Source organism: Geotrypetes seraphini, chromosome 10, assembly GCF_902459505.1.
Source record: "Geotrypetes seraphini chromosome 10, aGeoSer1.1, whole genome shotgun sequence".
Taxonomy (NCBI): Eukaryota; Metazoa; Chordata; class Amphibia; order Gymnophiona; family Dermophiidae; genus Geotrypetes; species Geotrypetes seraphini.
Window position 1 is genome coordinate 87,376,153 of NC_047093.1, and position 21,909 is coordinate 87,398,061.

The 21,909-nt window shown below is 43.1% G+C and overlaps 2 protein-coding genes across 11 annotated transcripts in view; one reads left to right on the plus strand and one right to left on the minus strand.

Moving 5' to 3' along the window:
• ASTN2 (astrotactin 2) overlaps positions 1–21,909 on the plus strand; it is a 1,902,914-nt gene that overhangs the window by 1,799,410 nt on the left and 81,595 nt on the right. The window lies entirely within an intron of this gene.
• On the minus strand, positions 16,464–19,561 carry LOC117368237 (extensin-like). The gene is made up of 2 exons (XM_033961687.1): positions 17,235–19,561; positions 16,464–16,978 (listed from the first exon to the last, which is right to left on the minus strand). Exons 1-2 carry the CDS (start codon positions 17,812–17,814, stop codon positions 16,614–16,616), a joined length of 945 nt encoding a protein of 314 aa, XP_033817578.1. The 5' UTR covers positions 17,815–19,561; the 3' UTR covers positions 16,464–16,613.

Here is a 21,909-nt window from a genome sequence, read left to right on the forward strand (position 1 = left end):
AGGTACTTTGTCAAATGTCTTTTGAAAATACAAATACATAATATCGACCAGCTCACGTTTATTCACATGTTCATTCATCCCTTCAAAAAAATGTAATTATTGGTGAGGCAAGATTTCCCTTGACTAATTCTGTGTTAGCTTTGTTTCATTAATCCATGCTTATGTATATATTCTGCCATTTTGTTCTTTACAATAGTTTCTACCATTTTGCCTGACACCATTGCCAGACTCACTGGTCTATAATTTCACAGATCACCTTTGGAACTCTTTTTAAAAATTGGCATTACGTTGGCTACCCTAAAGTCTTCCAGTACTATGCTGAATTTAAAAGATAAATTACTAATAATAGCTCTGCAAGTTCATTTTTCATTTCTATCAGCACTCTGGGATTTATACCATCTGGTCCAGGCAATTTGCTACTGTTCAATTTGTCAAATTGAACTATTATATTTTCCAGTGTTACAGAGATTTGTTTCGGTTTCTTTGGCTCATCAGCATTGAATACCACTTCCGGCACCAGTATCTCCCCCACATCTTCCTTGATGAAGACTGAAGTAAAAAATTAATTTGCTGCCTCTTTTACAAAGCCGCGTGGCAACAGCCCTGAAACCTTTTAAATTTCTATGGGCTTCAGAGCCGTTAGCGCAGGGCAGCCACTAGCGCGGCTTTGTAAAAGAGGCCCTTAATCTCTCTGCTATTGCCTTGACTTCCCTGAGTGTCCCTTTCATCCCTTAGTCATCTAGCAGTCCAACTGATTCTTTTCCTGGTTTCTTGCTTCTTTTTTTTTTTTTTAATATCTTTATTAGTAATTGCAAAGGAACATACAACCAGTAGGGGGAAGAACAGAAAAAAGCTGAACAACCTGGCTGTTCAGCTTTTCTCTTTTCTTGTTTTTAATATATGCAGGTCGCTCCAGAGGAGGATAATTCAGAGGAGCCAGAATTTCTCCCTCTTCTCTCTCTCTCTCTCTCTCTCTTTCTCTCTCTCATAGGGCCAAGAGCCAAAGAGGTACAGGACAGAGAGGAGGAGAGGTGCCAGTGCCCCCACCAAGACAGCGCCCAGAGTAGTCCGCTGCCCTCTCCCTTACTACACCACCGATGCAAAGTTTTTACATTTGCTGCCAATTATTTGCCTCATTTGGCAACAGTCCCTTCACACTCCCATTCTTCTTAAATTCCTACTCCCTTTCCACAACCTCATTTCCCCAAACTACTACTACTTATCAAAAGAGCTTATAATCTCACCAGCCATACTCCAGTCAAACCCCCCAAGCTCACCATCCACGCACACAGGCTGGTGAGGTTGGTATGGTGTGTCTTGCTGGAAGGTATGTGTTGGGAGAATGTTTGACATGTATGGGACATAGAGTCAATTTATCTTAAATGTTAGGCAGCCTTGCTTTGTTTTCGAGGAGGTTTCCTCATCGACTTAGTTCTGTACCTATGAGGTGGAGGACGACTTCAAGCCAATACCAGCATTGCTATTGTTTGTTTGTATTGTTTCTGCACCACATATTTTCACTGGGGTATCTGTATTGGCCTTTTCATGGTTGAGCGTTACTGCTGTCCTCCTGGGAATGCTTATTTTGTTGTTTTTTGTTCACTCATACTGTTGTGCTGTAGCTTATGATTCCTTGTTATGGTGTTGGCTGCTTTTCCAATAAAAATTTATTTTAAAAAAAACAACAACAAAAAAAAAGAGCTTATAATCTAGTCAAGACAGACAAACTGGACAAGAAGGTGCGTCTATACACAGTGCTCAGGTAGGGGGATTACAGAGGAAACGATTACTTCAGAAATTATGTTGTCATGTTTAGGCCTTGCAGTGAACATCGTACTTCAGCTTTGCTCCAAGTTTAGTTCCTGCTAAATATTTATTAAAGCCATCACCCATTTCTTGATTCTGTGCTGGAGACTAGTTCTTCTAGTCTCTAATATCACCTTTTCAGACGAGGATCTGATGAAAACTGCCATGAATCGCCTGAGATTTTGTTTTCAAATTTTGAAAAGTGCTCTTATTTGCAATCTCCTGGATCTGCTCCTAAGTCAGAGGTAACTCAAATAACTCAGCTATCTGTTTGACGCCCACCACCAGGTTCTCTTTTAAGTCTTTGTAGGTAATGATCAGAACATTCTCATCATCAAGATATTTATTCCAAGCATGCAAATGTTCAAAATAAGAGCTCCAGCAGACTTTTCCACTCATGAAGTGCTGGAAGAACTCATCCCAGCTAAAGCAATGCATTATTATTATGGAAATATGACACGGCCATATCTTTTGGATTTTAAAGGATCACCAGTTTTTTGTTTTATTTGTAAAGAATGACTTGAGGATGTTATCAGGGTGAAGATGAGTTGTTAATACTCTAGGTGAGGGTTGCTGATTTGTGTACTCAAGATTTCTGGAACTCCAAATTCCATAATTGAAAAATCTGGTGTAAGAATAGTACAGAATACGGCTGTCCGTTTAATATTTGGACTGAAGAAAAGTGATCATGTTAGTCCCTACTATAGACTACTGCACTGGTTACTAATGGAGGCACGAATAATATTTAAGTTTTCTTTCATTTGTTTTAAATCGGTTTGGGGAATAACCCCTACCTATCTTTTATCTCATTTCATGCTATACAGCCCTAATATGATAACCAGAAATTGTAACTTATTTGCCTACCCAAGGATCACTGGTTGCAAATACAGGTCCTTTTTGGATAGAACATTCATGTTTCAAGCAAGTAAACAGCAGTCTTGGTTAGGCAATTATATCAATGGAGCCAGGTTGACCTATGGCGCTTTTCAGAAAGAAATTAAGACTGCATTGTTCAACAGATTCATTTCCTAAACAGAAGTTTTACTGAATTTAATAATTTTATACCGACTATCCTTGAGAAATATGTTCTACTTTTACTATTTGTATTTTGTAAATCGCTGATTGTCCAGTTCTCTTCAGTGTAAACCGCCCAGAAGTTGTATGATTGTGGCGGTATAAAATAATAAAGTTATGTTATTATTTGTAAGTATAAATACCATCTCATATAGAATTTAAATAACCCAGTTAGTTCCGCATTTTGGTAAGCTGTCAATATCACATCAGCTTTTCTGGCTTCAAAGCCTTCTAGTTTTTGGAAAGTCTCGGGTACAGCACTCCCTTATAGGTAAAAAAAAAACAAGTCTAACGAGGCTTTTTCCTTAGCTATCGCCAGCACTTTCTCACAAACAGTTGTCTGCTCTCCTCCATCTTTGCTTTCAGACTTTTAACTGAATACTCACTAATTTCACAGCTCTCTCTAAAACCCCAGACAGGACTTAGCCACAACCTTTGCAGCTCAGCCCCTCCTTCTTGTGACTAGAAGTCTTCTCATTGACTGGATACTACCATACTTGCACTGGAAGGGGAAGGATTATAGAGCTACAGAGGGCTAAATTGTGAAAAAATATCCAGATACTTTATCCATCATTTTTATTTCAAGCCTGAGAATTTATACATTTGTAGAATGCTAAAAGAATCCAGACAGATGGCAATCCAAGGTTCCTGAGCCCTCAGCACATCTGTGTTCAATTCTGGTCTCCTTATCTCAAGAAAGATATAGTGGCACTAGAAAAGGTTCAAAGAAGAGCGACCAAGATGATAAAGGGGATGGAACTCCTTTGATATGAAGAAAAACTAAAATGGTTAGGGCTCTTCAGCTTGGAAAAGAGACGGCTGAGGGGAGATATGATTGAAGTTTACAAAATCCTGAGTGGAGTACAAGTGGATCGATTTTTCACTCCATGAAAAATGCCTTAGTCTGGCTCTGCCTGGATTGGCCCAATCAGAGACTGCTTTTTCTCTGTCCTGTGCACTTTCAATGCTTCTGCTTCTGTGACAGATTCAGTTCTTTGGAGTTTCTTTACTCCTGTGACATGTTACTGCTGTTCATCTAATCTTGTGGCAAAGTTGTTGGCATTGAATAGATAATTGGTACATTAACTGAGTTCTTTACATCTTTATCTTCTGTGCATGCCTTTTATTAACTTCCAATATCAAAGCTACATTGAGTATCAATATAAATATACTATAAATATACTCCGTTAGTATGTCAACAGTTTGTGATGAATTTGCAGAAGTGTAGTACTAGATAATACATTAAGAATGAAGGATTCCCTGTGGAAAACTGATTGATGCAACTTTAACCTGAAGAGAATAGACTTAGTAGTTAAGGACAGGTTGTTCACCCTCTCCAAGGTAGGGAGAACGAGAGGGCACTCTCTAAAATTGAAAGGGGATAGATTCCGTACAAACGTAAGGAAGTTCTTCTTCACCCAGAGAGTGATAGAACACTGGAATGCTCTTCCAGAGTCTGTCATAGGGGAAAACACCCTCCAGGGATTCAAGACAAAGTTAGACAAGTTCCTGCTTAACCAGAGCGTACGCAGGTAGGGCTAGTCTCAGTTAGGGCCCTGGGCATGATGGACCACTGGTCTGACCCAGCAGTGGCAGTTCTTATGTAACCTGGCATAGAATGAAGTCCAGCAGATGAAGTTAAATTATATTTATTATTTGATCTTGTTCTTTATACTAATTCCTTTAATAAACATTATTTTCCTTGCAAAAAGAGGAATAGGCAGAGGATAGATAGCTGCCTTAAATATGAAAAACAGAGTACCGTACTCATTCAGACCAATGTTATCTATGTGACAAGAAATAAATTGTTTCTTCCACCTAGTTGGGTCAAATATTAAGGCAATATGTTTTTTTAACTTGAGAGTGTTTGCTACAATGTAACAGATTTCACATCTTCTGCAAATATTTTATCACTGTCTCCATTAAAGCTTGCATTGCTGTCAGTTTCTTGTGCCTTCAGATACAAGATTGTATCTGAATAATTCAAGCGATAACTGCGGCATTTCCAGCTTCTCCTGAAGCAGCATCAAAGCGATTTGCTGAGCTGTAGGCTCTAAAAGCTACACAGGGCTTTCTTGTTTATTCTGTGCTAAATAACGAAAAGGAATGTAGTTCCCTAAGGCTTACAGTCAGGATAGGTTTACGGAGGTGCCCCAGACAAAGTGCCCAAAACTCTGGTATGTTGCTACATGATTAAGAGTTTAAGGCACAGGAAGTTGTGGGTCAGGGGGCTGCTTTCCGTCTTCTAATTCGGAGTCTGACGTGAAAGTCATGGAGGAAAAGAGTATAAAATACGGGAAACTAGAAGTACTAAACTTGTGCAAGAAAAAGGAAGAACAATTATAGAAGGAAGCGAGAGAGAGAAAATATAGCTACTGGTATATACCAAGAGACCCAGAAAATGTGGGAGAAAGATACCAGAGTAGCTCAGTTCTTTTGGTTGTCATTGATCTGCTTGTTAAGAGCTTTTAAGCTCACCTCAATATGTTGCTTGTATGTATTATACCTATTGAGTTTCAAAAGGAAGATCTGAGGAACACAGTACAAGGTTTATATATATCCTAAGGTTCTATATATCACTTCTCTTCTGTTTCCTATGGCTCCACTACACTTTCTCTTTTTAATACTAACTCTTCCCAATCTTCTTCCCTACTTCCATCACAGACCTCAAGACTCCACTACCCACTCCATACATTGTTTATCTCGACAGCCATTTTCTCATCTGTTCTTGAGCTTTATTTTCTTCCACCCAGTCATGTGCATTTGAGAGCATCTCATCCTCTTCACTATCATCATGCCTCTCTTTGTCTTCTCCATATTCTGCTTCTCCTCCTTCTCTCAGATGGGAATACCAATCTCAGTCCTGGAAGCTCTTCTTTTTTCTCTCTATACTTGTTTCCTTAGTACTCTCATCCTCTCATGTGGCTTTTTGTATTATCTCTATGCTGATGAACATACTAATAGCCATATTGGGTCAGACCAATGGTCCATCTAGCCTAGTATCCTGTTTCCAAAATAGCCAATCCAGGTCACAAGTTCCTGGCAGAAATCCAAATAGTAGCAATATTCCCATGTCTATTTCAGTAGCAGTCTATGGACTTTTCTTCCCTGAACTTGCCCAAACATTTTTTTAAACCCAGATATGCTAACTGCTGTTTCCGCATCCTCTGGCATCCAGAGCTTTACTTTTCTTTGAGCAAAAGAATATTTCCTCCTATTTATTTTAAAGGTATTTCCATGTAACTTCATTGAGTGTTCTCTAGTCTTTTTAATTTTTGAAAGAGTTAAAAAATGATTCACTTGTATCCATCCTACATCACTTAGGATTTTGTGGATTTCAATTATATCTCCCCTCAGCCATCTCTTTTCCAAGCTGAAGACCCCTAACCTCTTTAGCCTTTCCTCTAACGAGACGAGTTCCATCCCCTTTATCATTTTGGCCACTCTTATTTGAACCTTTTCTAATTTCACTATATCTTTTTTGAGATCAGCACCAGAATTGAATACAATATTGAAGGTGAGGTCACACCATAGAGTTAGAGAGAGGCATTATTTACCATCCCTTTCCTAATAATTCCTAGCGCCCTATTTGCATTTTTTGGTCGCTGCCGCGCATTGGGTAGAAGGTTCCAGCATATTGTCTATTATGACACCTAGATCTTTTTCTTGGGTGCTGATTCCCTAAAATGGACCCTAGGATTTGGTGACTATAATTTGGATTATTCTTCCCAATGTGCATTACTTTGCATTTGTCCATATTAAATTTCATCTGCCATTTGGATGCCCAGTCTTCCAATTTCCTAAGGTCTTCTTGCTATTTTTTCACAGTCTGCAAGTCTTTTTAGCAACTTTGAATAGTTTAGTGTCATCTGCAAATGTAATTATCTCAATTGTCATTTCAATTTCCAGATAATTTACAGTATAAATATGTTAAATAACACCAGTCCCAGTAAAGATCCCTGTGGCAGTCCACTATTCACCCTCCTTCAATGAGAAAAATGTCCGTGTAACCCCACTCTCTGTTTGCTGTCCAATAGCCAATTGCTAATCCACAACAGAACATTATATCCTATAGTATACCATGACTTTTTAATTTTCTCAGGAGTCTCTCACGAGGAATTTTGTTAAAAGTTTCATCAAGATTTCTTTCAGTTATTCCTCATCGTCACCCTTAAAAACCATTTCTGGCTCAGATAGATTTTTTATGTCTTCTTTTGTAAAGGCTGAAGCAAAGAATTAATTCATTCACTATGGCCTCTTTTGCTCCTTGATGATTCAACAGTCCCACGGATTCCCTCACGGGCTTTCTGCTTCTGATGTACTTAAAAGGATGTTACTGTAAATATTTTGCCTCTGGCGAGTTTCTCTTCATGGGGAGTGTGTAGCGCAGTGGTTAAAGCTACAGCCTCAGCACCCTGGGGTTGTGGGTTCAAACCCATGCTGCTCCTTGTGACCCTGGGCAAGTCACTTAATTCCCCCCGTTGCCCCAGCTACATTAGCTAGATTGTGAGCCTGCTGGGACAGACAGGGAGAAATGCTTGAGTACCTGAACAAATTCATGTAAAACCGTTCTGAGCTCTCCTGGGTGAACAGTATAGAAAATTGAATAAATAAATATTCTCTTTTAGCCTTCTTTATCGGTGCTTTGCATATAATTTGCCAGTGCTTATGTTAGTTCTTGTTTTCTCCATTCAGATCCTTTTTCATTCCTTGAAAGATGTTCTTTAGGCTCCAATAACCTCTTTCACTTCACCTGTTAACCATACTAGCTGCTATTTGCTCTTCTTTTCACCTTTCTTAATACAGGTATATAGAATACATCTAGTCTGGGCTTCCAAGATGGTATTTTTAAACAATGTCCATGCCTGCCTTAAAGTCCTAACCTTTGTGGATGATCCTTTTAGCTTCTTTTTAACAATTTTCCTCATTTAATCATAGTTTTCTTTCTGAAAATTAAATATTGCTACAGTAGATTTCCTTTGTGACTTCACTCCAGATATTAGCTCAAATTTGATCATTTTATGATCCCTGTTTCCCAGTGGAATCAACACTGTTACCTCTTGTACTATGCCCTGTATTCTACTAAAGACTAGATCTAAAATAGCTCCTCCTCTTGTTGGTTCCTGGACTAGTTGCTCCAAGAAGCAATCATTTATTATATCTTGGAATTTTACCTCCCTAGCACTCTCTGATGGAGCATTTATCCAGTCAAAATTAAGATATGAACAGTAAATTGGAGAAAACAGGATATTCCAATGATAAAATCAAAGAAACAATGATACATGTAAATGGGATGGATTACATTATTGAACAATCTTTAAAAATATTGGGAGTAACTTTGGATAAACACCTCACATTGGAAAAACATTCTGATTTGATATTTAAAAATAGCATTTCAGTGCTTTGGAAACTCTGCACCATCAAGAAGTACTTTGATGAAGCCTCTTTTCGCTTGTTAACTCAATCTTCCATTTTAAGTATTCTGGACTACTGTAACATCATATATTTGGGTGCTTTTAAGAAAATTCTCAAAAAGTTGAGAGTAGTTCAGAATACAGCTGTTCGTCTTATTTTTGGTTTAAAAAAATGGGAGCATATTACTCCATTCTATCAAAAGCTTCATTGGCTGCCATTGGAATCCAGAGTCTTATTTAAGTTCTCATGGATCTGCTACAAAGCAGTATTTGGCATGCTACCAGGCTATCTTACCCCTCATTTTACCCTGAGTTACATTACCGTATTTTCACGCAGATAATGCGCACCTGTGTAAAATGCGCACACGGGTATAGCGCGCAGAAACCACGATTTTATGTACAAAAACTTTTGTATACCGCGCTCACGGGTATACCGCGCATGCTGCCCGACTGTCCTTTCGCCCGCCCCGACTCTCCTCTGGCCACCCCGACTCTCCTTTCGCCCTCCCCGACTCTCCGTGCACTGTCCCGACTATCCGTTCACCCTCCCTGACTTTCCGTGCACTGCCCCGCCTCTCCGTGCGCTGTCCCGACTCTCCGTTCACCCTCCCTGACTTTCCGTGGTCGGGTTGGGCCCATGTGCCTCAGGCCGCGCCCCCAGGTGGGACCTAAGGCTCCAGGGCCTATTCTGATTGGCCCACGCGCCTTAGGCCCCACCAGTAGGCGGAGCTTTGGGACGGATGGGCCAATCCGGCCTCATTCCGTCGTTGGCTGCCTGCCGGACAGGCGGGTTTGGCTCCCGTCTGTCCGGCCAACTACCAAAGGTACGGGGAAGGGGGGTGGGGGTGTCATGGGGGTCGGCCAGGGGGGTCGCGGGTCGGCTGGGGGGGCGGTCGGAGGTTCTTGGGGGGGGCGGTCGTTGGAGGGAGGGGGGGTTTGCATCGAGGGCAGGAGGGCCTGGGATCCCTCCTGCCCGTAATGTAGTGCGAGGTGGGGGTAGGGGGTCGCCGTGGCCAGGAGGGTTTGGGCTCCCTCCTGGCCCGATATTGTCGGGGAGTTGGGGAGTCGGCCGGGCAAGAGGGCTTGGGTTCCCTCTTGCTCCGATCGTGGATGCGGGTGCGGGTGGGAGCGCGTGCGAGCGGTCATTCGGGGTGGGGGTGTGAGCAGTCCTGCTGGGGGGGGTGAATCGGGCGTCGGGCGGGGTGGGAACTATGTAAAAAAAATTTTGTATACCGCGCTCACGCGTATAACGCGCGAGGGGTATGCGCGGTAGGTAAAAACGCATATAACGCGCGCGTTATATGCGTGAAAATACGGTAATAAGAGCTCTCGAAGAGTACACTTGTTTGCATATCCCTCAATAAAATCCTGTCATTACAAAAGATTCAACAGAACCTTTTCTTTTCAGGCGGCCACACTGAATACATGGCTTGCCAAAATTGCATTAGAAGCTTCCTCTTATCTTGATTTTAGAAAACAGATAAAAATTCAATTATTCAATAGACTGGCAACCTAATGTATCTTATTACTTACTTATAATTTTTATCTCATTTTAAATTGTTTGTATCTTCCCACTGTAAGCTTTTAACTTTGCCGAAATTTTAGATGATTTCAATTTTAAATATATATTTGTACTGTATGTATAATGATTGATTGATGTGAACCAGCTAGAACTCCCGGGTATGGCGGTATATAAAAATAAACTATTATTATTATTATTAGAAAGCAAACAAAGAAGGTGACTGGTTGGTGCTTGATCTCATTTATTGGGTAATATAACACTGACTTAACACGATTCTGTTTCGGCCTAATAAGGCCTGCCTCAGGAGTCTGATTCTGTGAAATGAGGAGATATATCAACAACATATTTTAAATATGGATATACACAGTGGATTCTTTAAGTTGTTTGTGAAGGATGTCACTCTACAATACAGTTTGAGTTTCAATACCATGTTGAGGAGCTCAAATTTTTGGATGTTTAAGTTTGTTTTCACTCTGGTTATTTTCATACCACTGTGTATCAGAAACCCACAGATAGGAATACAACTTTGCATTTTACTAGCATGCATCCTAGACATATGCGTAAGAACATTCATTTGTCTCAATTTTTACGTTATCGTCGCATATGCTCTATCTTTGGACTGTGGAGAAAGGGAAGCAGACATTTATTGATAAATGTTATCCAAAATCTCTTGTGCAAGGTGCAGCCAAATGAGCCAGGTACAATCACCGGGAATATTTGTTGCAAAAGAAGAACAATGAAGAAGAAGATTCTAAAGTTTTGGCATGTGTACTAAAATACAATGTTCATACTCCAAAGATGGTACAAATTATAAAGAGAAACTTTCAAACAAGAAAGGATGTCCAAAAAATATATACACCTAAATTACATCCCAATGTCTACCCAGTACTACAGACATGCATTCATCAAAAAATGGAGAAAAGACCTCAGTGTCTAATAGGGGTGCAAAACAATTGCTACCCGTATAGACAAGCCACTCTCAAAATATCAACTTTGAGACAAGCAGACACATTATTGGTCAACAACTCCAAGATAAGTGGAAAAAATATCACACACTATCATAAACTTTTTGTATTATATAAAAAAAAAAACCATCGTACTTATTTTTGTAAATGTAGTATTCATCATAATCTTCATAGTGGTACTGGGATGTAGAAGCAGGACCAAACCCGCACAGTGGAGAATGAGCCCAAAACACAGCAGCTAAAAACTCCTCACCACTGGCAATATACCTCCACAGTTTCCAACAGGGTTCCCTGTTTTGCGACCAAGCTTCATCAGGGAATTGAGCGTAAGTAAACCCGCTTCACCTCCTATTGTATTTTTGGCTCATGCTCCACTGTGCAGGTCTGGGTTCATAGACAATTGCGCGCAAGACAATTTCGCGCAAGACAATCGCGCGCGGACAAAATCGCGCAGACAATCGAGCGCGAGACAACTGAGCGCAAGACAAATGAGCGTGAAGACAACTGAGCGCAAGACAACTGAGCGCAAGACAATTGAGCGCAAGACAATTGAGCGCAAATTATTTTCATGAATGTGTACGAGCGAGACAACTGAGCGCAAGACAACTGAGCGCAAGACAACTGAGCTCAAGACAACTGAGCGCAAGACAACTGAGCGCAAGACAACTGAGCTCAAAAACAACTGAGCGCAAGACAACTGAGCGCAAGACAACTGAGCGCAAGACAACTGAGCGCGAGCAACTGAGCTCAAAAACAACTGAGCGCAAGACAACTGAGCGCAAGACAACTGAGCGCAAGACAACTGAGCGCGAGCAACTGAGCTCAAAAACAACTGAGCGCAAGACAACTGAGCGCAAGACAACTGAGCTCAAAAACAACTGAGCGCAAGACAACTGAGCTCAAAACAACTGAGCGCGAGCAACTGAGCGCGAGCAACTGAGCTCAAAACGGTTCATAGACAATTGCGCGCAAGACAATCGCGCGCGGACAAAATCGCGCAGACAATCGAGCGCGAGACAACTGACAACTGAGCGCGAGCAACTCAGCGCGAGGCAAGGCAACTTCCCTCATTATTTTGGAGACCTTAAAAATGCATTATTAATTTTGTTAGGCACATGCCTCTGCCCTGCGCTCAGCGGCCTTTGTCTTGGTGTGGTCTTGACCTGACACTGTTAAAGCAGAGATGATAGGAATGGGAGAGGGACAAGGACAGCTACATAACTCATATGGACAGGATGGTGAATTTAGTTCGTGTCATTCTCATATTGGAAAAAAGAGTTTAATAAATCAAAGTAACAGGGTGGCCAGGTTACCCAGTTCCAGGCTGCAGATTTTGGGATAGTTCCAAATTTTTTCCCCAGGTGTTTTTGTCCCGTTACCAGACACATTAATTGTGGACTGTGAGACCTGTAATAGTGGAAGGTAAATGGGCATAGTGGGTGTTTGCATTGGGGTCATAATGAAATGCCCATAGTCTGATGCCTGCAGTGTCTATTCATCTGATCCATCTGTCAAATGCTAAGTTTCATTATTTCTGTTTGTCTTGCATGATATGTTTGTTGTATGAATTGTAAAAATTTGTAAAGCTGAATTAGCTTAATAATCGTTATATGACATAATATATGTTTTAAGTGTTTATGACGATCATTATGTCATTTTCTTTGTTTGTTTAAATCGTTATTCATGTTCAAACTTACAAGTGTCTTCATGCTCTGTCGTCTTCACGCTGAGTTGTCTTCAGGCCCAACAGATTTCAAAGATTAAAGACAAGCTTCACTGCCCCTCCCCACCGAATAAAACCCAAACAAAACTGTCCACAATTTGTTTGCAGCTTTCTAGTTATTGATTTTATGAAGTGTTTTAATATGTTAAAAGACAATAATAAACAATTTGTTAAATGACGTTAGTCATTATAAGTTCATAATGTCATTGGAGTTTGTGAGTGTAAAATAAATTCTGGAATCAATAGTTGTGTTATAATGTTTTTATTTCTGAGTAACTGTATTATTGAAGAAAGCATAATACAGTGAACATATAGAATGGATAACATAGATCTCCCAGGGCAAAGTTAAATGCAAAGTAAGTATTATTGAACACAAGTAAACATGATGTGAACAGCAAATAATAACATTGAATGATAAAGATTATTATAAGAATATTGAAATTGAAAAGATTTTGAAATTGGTCTAAAAATAGGATGATGATGAGGGCGAAAGCATAAATTCACAGAAAGAAAAGTATTCTGTATGCTTGAGATTCAGTGTTTGAACTGGAGGATGTAAAAGGCTATGAACTTTAAAAGATCATATATAGAGAAACATACATAAATTTAGTCCAGATAGAGTATGTTTTGTGCAATGCTAAAGTATTGTTTCCCCATCAAGCACAGGAACATTTGAAAAATGGACATAGTGTGGAGAAAACTGACTCTTTGGCTCTCATTCAGTCAGTGTGTGTGTGTCTGTGTGCAGTGTGAGCCACAATTGTGGTGAGGTACTTAGAATAACTGAGTACTTTGCAAAAATGTCATAGATTCACAGAGAAGATGGCTTCCTATTATGGATTTTGTGTGCCAAAACACAAGTTCTCCAAGCGTGAAGTACTCTGATTAACTGAGTACATGTCGCTCAATGCTAAACTGCTATTCCCCATCAAGAGGAAAGTTAGAAATATAGGTGAAATGGACTGGGCCTGGGCCAAACTGGCGCACCTGTTCAATGCTAGTGTTTTGACACTGCACTCAGGAAGTACTTAGATTAACTGAGTACTTTGCAAAAATGTCATAGATACACAGAGAAGATGACTTCCTATTATGGATTTTGTGTGCAGAAACACAAATTGTCCAAGCGTGAAGTACTCTGATTAACTGAGTACATGTCGCTCAATGCTAAACTGCTATTCCCCATCAAGAGGAAAGTTAGAAATATAGGTGAAATCGATTGGGTCTGGGGGAAACTGGCGCACCTGTTCAATGCTAGTGCTTTGACACAGCACTCAGGAAGTACGTATTAAATACATGCTATTACGTCAGGAGACCAGTGCCCCTGTTTTATTGATGGTAAGTAGTTCAGGATTTAAAGCAAACTAAATGTGCATCTCCTTACAAGAGGCATACAGGGAGATGGGTGACTAAAATTATGTCAGGTGTACACCTTATACATCTATCACATTTTGTGTGCACGAAAGGAAAGATGTTAACATATCACCTCAATGCATTTCATCTAATTTATACTTAAAGGATTAAGCATGATAAGTGTTATACTCTATTAAGAACATCTCTAAACAAGATAAGGTGTCAATCATGTAGCATTACAAATTCTACCTAGTTGACACAGCCATGTAAATTAACACTTATGTTTGATAAGGTTTTGCATTTATCCAGTACGCAGTTGTCCTTTATTTTCAATAAGTTGTATATTAAAATGTATTTTTAAAAGTATCATAGATATGATGTCAGATTTTTCTGATCATCGAAGGAGAGCTGGCAAGCCAAGTCCAGATGTGGGAGCTGAGACGGTAGGAGGCAGGCGAGTCATGATGCTGGAGACATGAATTGTGAAGTTGTAGTCACCACTGCTGCGACACAGGAGGCTGGAGGGCAAAGAAAACACTGTGGTAAGGGAGAGAGAGGGAGGGAGGAAGGGAGGGAGAGAGTGAGAGAGAGATAGAGAGACACTCACAGGAGGACTGAAGAGCCCACGAGACGGTAGGAGGCAGGCGAGTCATGATGCTGGAGACATGAATTGTGAAGTTGTAGTCACCACTGCTGCGACACAGGAGGCTGGAGGGCAAAGAAAACACTGTGGTAAGGGAGAGAGAGGGAGGGAGGAAGGGAGGGAGAGAGTGAGAGAGAGATAGAGAGACACTCACAGGAGGACTGAAGATCCCACGAGACGGTAGGAGGCAGGCGAGTCATGATGCTGGAGACATGAATTGTGAAGTTGTAGTCACCACTGCTGCGACACAGGAGGCTGGAGGGCAAAGAAAACACTGTGGTAAGGGAGAGAGAGGGAGGGAGGAAGGGAGGGAGAGAGTGAGAGAGAGATAGAGAGACACTCACAGGAGGACTGAAGATCCCACGAGACGGTAGGAGGCAGGCGAGTCATGATGCTGGAGACATGAATTGTGAAGTTGTAGTCACCACTGCTGCGACACAGGAGGCTGGAGGGCAAAGAAAACACTGTGGTAAGGGAGAGAGAGGGAGGGAGGAAGGGAGGGAGAGAGTGAGAGAGAGATAGAGAGACACTCACAGGAGGACTGAAGATCCCACGAGACGGTAGGAGGCAGGCGAGTCATGATGCTGGAGACATGAATTGTGAAGTTGTAGTCACCACTGCTGCGACACAGGAGGCTGGAGGGCAAAGAAAACACTGTGGTAAGGGAGAGAGAGGGAGGGAGGAAGGGAGGGAGAGAGTGAGAGAGAGATAGAGAGACACTCACAGGAGGACTGAAGATCCCACGAGACGGTAGGAGGCAGGCGAGTCATGATGCTGGAGACATGAATTGTGAAGTTGTAGTCACCACTGCTGCGACACAGGAGGCTGGAGGGCAAAGAAAACACTGTGGTAAGGGAGAGAGAGGGAGGGAGGAAGGGAGGGAGAGAGTGAGAGAGAGATAGAGAGACACTCACAGGAGGACTGAAGATCCCACGAGACGGTAGGAGGCAGGCGAGTCATGATGCTGGAGACATGAATTGTGAAGTTGTAGTCACCACTGCTGCGACACAGGAGGCTGGAGGGCAAAGAAAACACTGTGGTAAGGGAGAGAGAGGGAGGGAGGAAGGGAGGGAGAGAGTGAGAGAGAGATAGAGAGACACTCACAGGAGGACTGAAGATCCCACGAGACGGTAGGAGGCAGGCGAGTCATGATGCTGGAGACATGAATTGTGAAGTTGTAGTCACCACTGCTGCGACACAGGAGGCTGGAGGGCAAAGAAAACACTGTGGTAAGGGAGAGAGAGGGAGGGAGGAAGGGAGGGAGAGAGTGAGAGAGAGATAGAGAGACACTCACAGGAGGACTGAAGATCCCACGAGACGGTAGGAGGCAGGCGAGTCATGATGCTGGAGACTGTGGGTGGAGTGGGGTGGGTATGGTGTGAATGGATGTGAAGGGGTGGGAGTGTGGAGGGGGGTGGATGGAAAGGGAGGGAAGAAGGAGAGGGAGTTGTTTTTATACTTTTTTTGTATTTTTTCTGGGAGGGCGAAGGGCAGGAGGGGGAGGGAGTGAGGCAGGGGGGGAAGAAGGGGAGGGAGTTGTTTTTATACTTTTTTTGTATTTTTTCTGGGAGGGCGAAGGGCAAGAGGGGGAGGGAGTGAGGCAGGGGGGGAAGAAGGGGAGGGAGTTGTTTTTATACTTTTTTTGTATTTTTTCTGGGAGGGCGAAGGGCAGGAGGGGGAGGGAGTGAGGCAGGGGGGGAAGAAGGGGAGGGAGTTGTTTTTATACTTTTTTTGTATTTTTTCTGGGAGGGCGAAGGGCAGGAGGGGGAGGGAGTGAGGCAGGGGGGGAAGAAGGGGAGGGAGTTGTTTTTATACTTTTTTTGTATTTTTTCTGGGAGGGCGAAGGGCAGGAGGGGGAGGGAGTGAGGCAGGGGGGGAAGAAGGGGAGGGAGTTGTTTTTATACTTTTTTTGTATTTTTTCTGGGAGGGCGAAGGGCAGGAGGGGGAGGGAGTGAGGCAGGGGGGGAAGAAGGGGAGGGAGTTGTTTTTATACTTTTTTTGTATTTTTTCTGGGAGGGCGAAGGGCAGGAGGGGGAGGGAGTGAGGCAGGGGGGGAAGAAGGGGAGGGAGGAGTGGTGACAAGAGGGTGCAGCTCCCTCGTTAACAGTGGAGCCATTCACGGGGTGGGAGGGGTACCGCGAAGTGCTTCTAGCAAGACCTGCAGTGCCCCTGTCACGTGACGAATGTGTCGAACGGATTCTTCAGCACAGTCGTTCATGTGCTCCACCCCTGCTAAGATGGTAACCACCGCCGTGTAAATGTCCTCCACTGTTACAGAACTGGGCGGAGGATCTGTGTTTGTGGCAGCGTGAGCCACAATAGTGGTCGCTGCAACAGGGGTGGTGGCCGTTGCAGGGTTGGTCCCACAATCTCTGGTTGAGGGTCGGAGGGGGGCAAAACAGGTGGAACAACGGTTGGGGCTTTGAATGGGGAGTGGGGATGTTGACAAAGGCGGCGAAGAGGAGGGGGATGCCAATATATCTGTAATGAAAAAGAGCATGAAAAGCAGGTGGACATTGAAAAGACAATTATGTACAGTGGAAGCATCTATGAGACAAACTTGGTTGTTTTTGTTACATATGAACAAACCTAAGCATTTTATATTATATTATTAAAATTCAAGTGATGTCTTAAATCATAAATGTGTTTATTAATTGTACACTTGATGTACGTTGTAAAAATGAATAAAAGCTTTTACAGTACAAAAATTACAGAATAAAAATATCATAACACTTACCGGACTGGACAGAGAGGTCGCTAAATCTGTCCAGGATGGGGGTTGAGGCAGTACTCATTGAGGTACGTGGGAGGGCTGGGGGAGAGGTGATGACAGAGGGTCGAATTTCAGGGAAAAGTTTAAGGCAGAACTTGGGTTTAGGGGGTGGGAGGGAGGGGGAACAGGGCATTGGGAATGAAGGGGCAGGGCAGGGTTTGGGGCGTTTTTTTAGGGGGATCCTAGAGGGTGGTCTAGGGCGTCGGTGGGGGGAAGTTGGATGAGACTGGGCGGAGGTGGAAGGGGGTTGGGACGTTGGATGGGACTGGGCGGAGGTGGAAGGGGGTTGGGACGTTGGATGGGACTGGGCGGAGGTGGAAGGGGGTTGGGACGTTGGATGGGACTGGGCGGAGGTGGAAGGGGGTTGGGACGTTGGATGGGACTGGGCGGAGGTGGAAGGGGATTGGGAGGTGGGGCGTCTGCGGGGGATAAGGAACGGCCGGTCAGGGATAGGGGTGTCTTCCTCCTCCTCCTCCTCCTCCTCCTCCTCCTCCTCTTCCTGATCCTCCTCCTCCTCTTCCTCCTCACTCGCATCTGAAGACATAAATGCATGTAGTGTCAGAAGTATATGAAAAACTGTTAATGTTTAAAATGTTTGTCTGCGCGCGATTGTCTTTCGAGTTTTTGACCTGTCAACGTTTAAAATACATGATTGTTCAACACAGATATTATGACTGCACACCTTATACCCACCCGATATTTTACTGTAACATACCTGGGGTGTTGTACAGATTGCGGCGGACAGCCCGGACCCATGCAGGGTGATGTAGCCTGAGCTCGCGGGCTTTTTTCTTCAAATCCTCAACCTATTACATAATGGAGAGACATGAGTGAGCCATGATATATGGTTCATAGAGAATAGCACGTGGACAAATCGCGCAGACATGATATATATATATGCATTGAAAGCAGTGCATGGAAATAGATTGCAAGCATAATAATTATGTAAATTTTGAAAACCCGACTGGAATACAGCTAATTAAATCAAATAAGTACATGAGAGACACCATTATCAACTGCAAAATTTTTCAGCAGATGTATGATGACGCAGTGCGCGATTTCAGGAGATGCGTATCCATTTTTGCCTTCCGCGCAAAAAAATAAATTCTTTATCCGCGCCAATTTGTCAGCGCGCAATTGTCTATGAACAACATGTATTTGATAAATACTTACGGAGCGCGGTGTGATAGCGCGGGCGTTGAACAGCTGCGCAAGTTCTCCCCAGGCCCTGTCCATTTCACCTATATTGCGTCTTTTCCCCTTAACGGGGAAAAGCAGTTTAGCATTGAGCGTGAAGTACTCAGTTAATATGAGTACTTCACGCTCGGAGAAATTGGGCTTACGTCCACGGAAACCCACATAGGATGCCATCTTCTCTGTGAATCTATGACGTTTTTGCAAAGCTTAAATACCAGTCACATGACCGATGTTGTGTGAATATCGTGAGATTTCCCCTTTTCAGCGCTGCTATTGGTTATCTAAAACACGTGTTAAATGGTCAATAGTCAAACAGATTTTACTACATTGTAGTGATGAAATGCACATATTAATTGAGTATGTGTGTATTTTATAATATAAAGTTTTGTAGTAATTGATTGAAACACAATTAGCGTTAGCATGGCGCGCATATGTGTTGAAACGCGTGATGACATCAGCTTGTCTCCATTAGTGCATAATGATGACGTATATCATCATACTAAAGTTATAGTACTTTTTCGCGCAATTGACGGATTAGTTTCCCAGTGCGCAATTGACGGGTTTTAGTATAATGAGCGCAAGTTAAAAATGCGGACGAACAGAGTTAATGGGAAATCTGAATAAATGGTGATATTTGTAAATGCGGGTGGGGGGCCTAATTGCAAAGCTTAAATACCAGTCACATGACCGATGTTGTGTGAATATCGTGAGATTTCCCCTTTTCAGCGCTGCTATTGGTTATCTAAAACACGTGTTAAATGGTCAATAGTCAAACAGATTTTACTACATTGTAGTGATGAAATGCACATATTAATTGAGTATGTGTGTATTTTATAGTATATAGTTTTGTAGTAATTGATTGAAACACAATTAGCGTTAATGGGAAATCTGAATAAATAAATAAATAAATAAGCTATTACAGTGTTTGAATATGGGAAACACATAAGAACAATAAAATTCTATTAATTTTAAAAAGATCAGGGAGTCATGAGTAAATTATTGTAATTATTACACATCATTTTCCACTCCTAATATATTAATACAGTCATACATCACATATGTTTGTGAAGAGGGATGCAGAGAAAGCACAGTTACTTACCGTAACAGGTGTTAGCCAGGGACAGCAGGCAGATATTCTTAACACATGGGTGACGTCACCGACGGAGCCCTCGGTACGGACCTTTTTAACTAGAAGTTTCTAGTTGGCCGCACCGCGCGTGCGCGAGTGCCTTCCCGCCCGACGGAGGAGTGCGTGGTCCCCAGTTAGGATAAGCCAGCTAAGAAGCCAACCCGGGGAGGTGGGTGGTACGTAAGAATATCTGCCTGCTGTCCCTGGATAACACCTGTTACGGTAAGTAACTGTGCTTTATCCCAGGACAAGCAGGCAGCATATTCTTAACACATGGGTGACCTCCAAGCTAACAAAGAGGGAGGTGGGATGGTTGGCCATTAGGAAAATAAATTTTGTAACACAGATTGGCCGAAGTGTCCATCCCGTCTGGAGAACGCATCCAGACAGTAGTGAGTAGTGAATGTGTGAACTGAGGACCAAGTGGCCGCCTTGCAGATTTCCTCGATGGGCGTGGAACGGAGGAAAGCTACAGAAGCAGCCATAGCTCGGACTCTGTGGGCCGTGACAGTTCCTTCCAGTGAGAGACCGGCCCGAGCATAGCAGAATGCAATACAGGCAGCAAGCCAATTGGAAAGTGTCCGTTTGGAGACAGGATGACCCAAACGGTTGGGATCGAAAGACAAAAATAGCTGAGGGGATGTTCGGTGAGCTCTGGTACGATCAAGATAGTAAGCAAGGGCACGCTTACAATCCAGCGTGTGCAACGCCTGTTCCCCAGGATGCGAGTGAGGCTTAGGGAAGAAGACGGGCAGCACAATGGACTGGTTGAGGTGAAAAGCTGAGACCACCTTGGGAAGGAATTTAGGGTGGGTGCGCAGAACAACCTTGTCATGGTGAAAAACAGTGAACGGTGGGTCGTCAACCAGTGCATGCAGTTCGCTAACCCTCCTGGCAGAGGTGATGGCAATCAGGAAAAGCACCTTCCAGGTAAGGAGTCTAAGTGAAGTTGTGGCAAGAGGCTCGAATGGAGGTTTCATGAGAGCTGAGAGTACCACATTCAGGTCCCAGACAACTGGAGGAGGCTTGAGGGGTGGTTTGATATTGAAGAGCCCTCGCATAAATCTGGAAACCAGAGGATGAGCCGTGAGGGGTTTTCCGAGAATGGGCTCATGAAACGCAGTGATGGCACTGAGGTGGACTCTGATGGAGGTAGTTTTGAGGCCAGCATTGGACAGCGAGAGCAAATATTCCAATACGGTTTCCACCGCTAAGGAGGTGGGTTCCTGATGATGCCGGAGACACCACGAGGAGAATCTGGTCCATTTCTGATGGTAACATTGGAGGGTGGCCGGCTTCCTGGAGGCGTCCAAGATGAGGCGGACCGGCTGAGATAGGTTCTCTGGAGAGGTCAGCCCGAGAGAAACCAAGCTGTCAGGTGGAGCGAAGACAGATTGGGATGCAGTAGAGACTGATGCTGCTGCGTAAGTACAGTAGGAAACACAGGAAGGAGAATGGGTTCCCTGGAGCTGAGTTGGAGCAGGAGTGAGAACCAGTGTTGGCGAGGCCACCGAGGTGCGATAAGAATCATGGTGGCGTTGTCCTTGCGGAGTTTGGACAAGGTCCGCAACATCAGAGGAAACGAAGAAACTGGGGACCACGCACTCCTCCGTCGGGCATATTCTTAACGCATGGGTGACGTCACTGACGGAGCCCCGGTACAGACCTTTTTAACTAGAAAGTTCTAGTTGGCCGCACCATGCGCGAGTGCCTTCACGCCCGACGGAGGAGAGCGTGGTCCCCAGTTAGGATAAGCCAGCTAAGAAGCCAACCCGGGGAGGAGGGTGGGACGTAAGAATATCTAGTGAGTAGTGTGTAACATCACCCATGCGTTAAGAATATCTGCCTGCTGTCCCTGGATAACACCTGTTACGGTAAGTAACTGTGCTTTACTGCTCAATGCAGAAAGTAGGTATCATTATCCTAAGGTGTGTATCGGGTCGTTTGTTCATTCTTATCTTTGTCCTAAAGTTAAGTGACCTAATGTTAACATGAAAATGGAATCTAAGTCACTCTGCACTGATAATATGCCACCAGGTCAATTGTACAGGAGATGATTTAACCTACATAAATGAAGGAATTGAAAATTATATTTTTCTATTGGAATTGTGAACTTGAAAATGGATGAAATAAACCTTTTAGAAAATGTACATTTAGTGGAAGAACTTCAGATGTATTCATTTGGAAGCATTGGATGTTGGCAGGGATATGTTCTTTAGAGGATGTAATAACTAATAGTAAACTGCTTGACCTTTCACAATTGCAACATATATTTGGTCTAAATAAATCACAATATTTTATGCTTTCAGGTGG

What these genes read in the sequence shown, in the direction of transcription:
- LOC117368237 (XM_033961687.1), bottom strand. Translation starts at nt 17,814, where the DNA reads ATGTCTTCAGATGCGAGTGAGGAGGAAGAGGAGGAGGAGGATCAGGAA. An exon ending in CGACCTCTCTGTCCAGTCCG is followed by an intron (nt 16,979 to 17,234) that starts GTAAGTGTTATG and finishes TTTTCATTACAG; the next exon opens with ATATATTGGCATCCCCCTCC.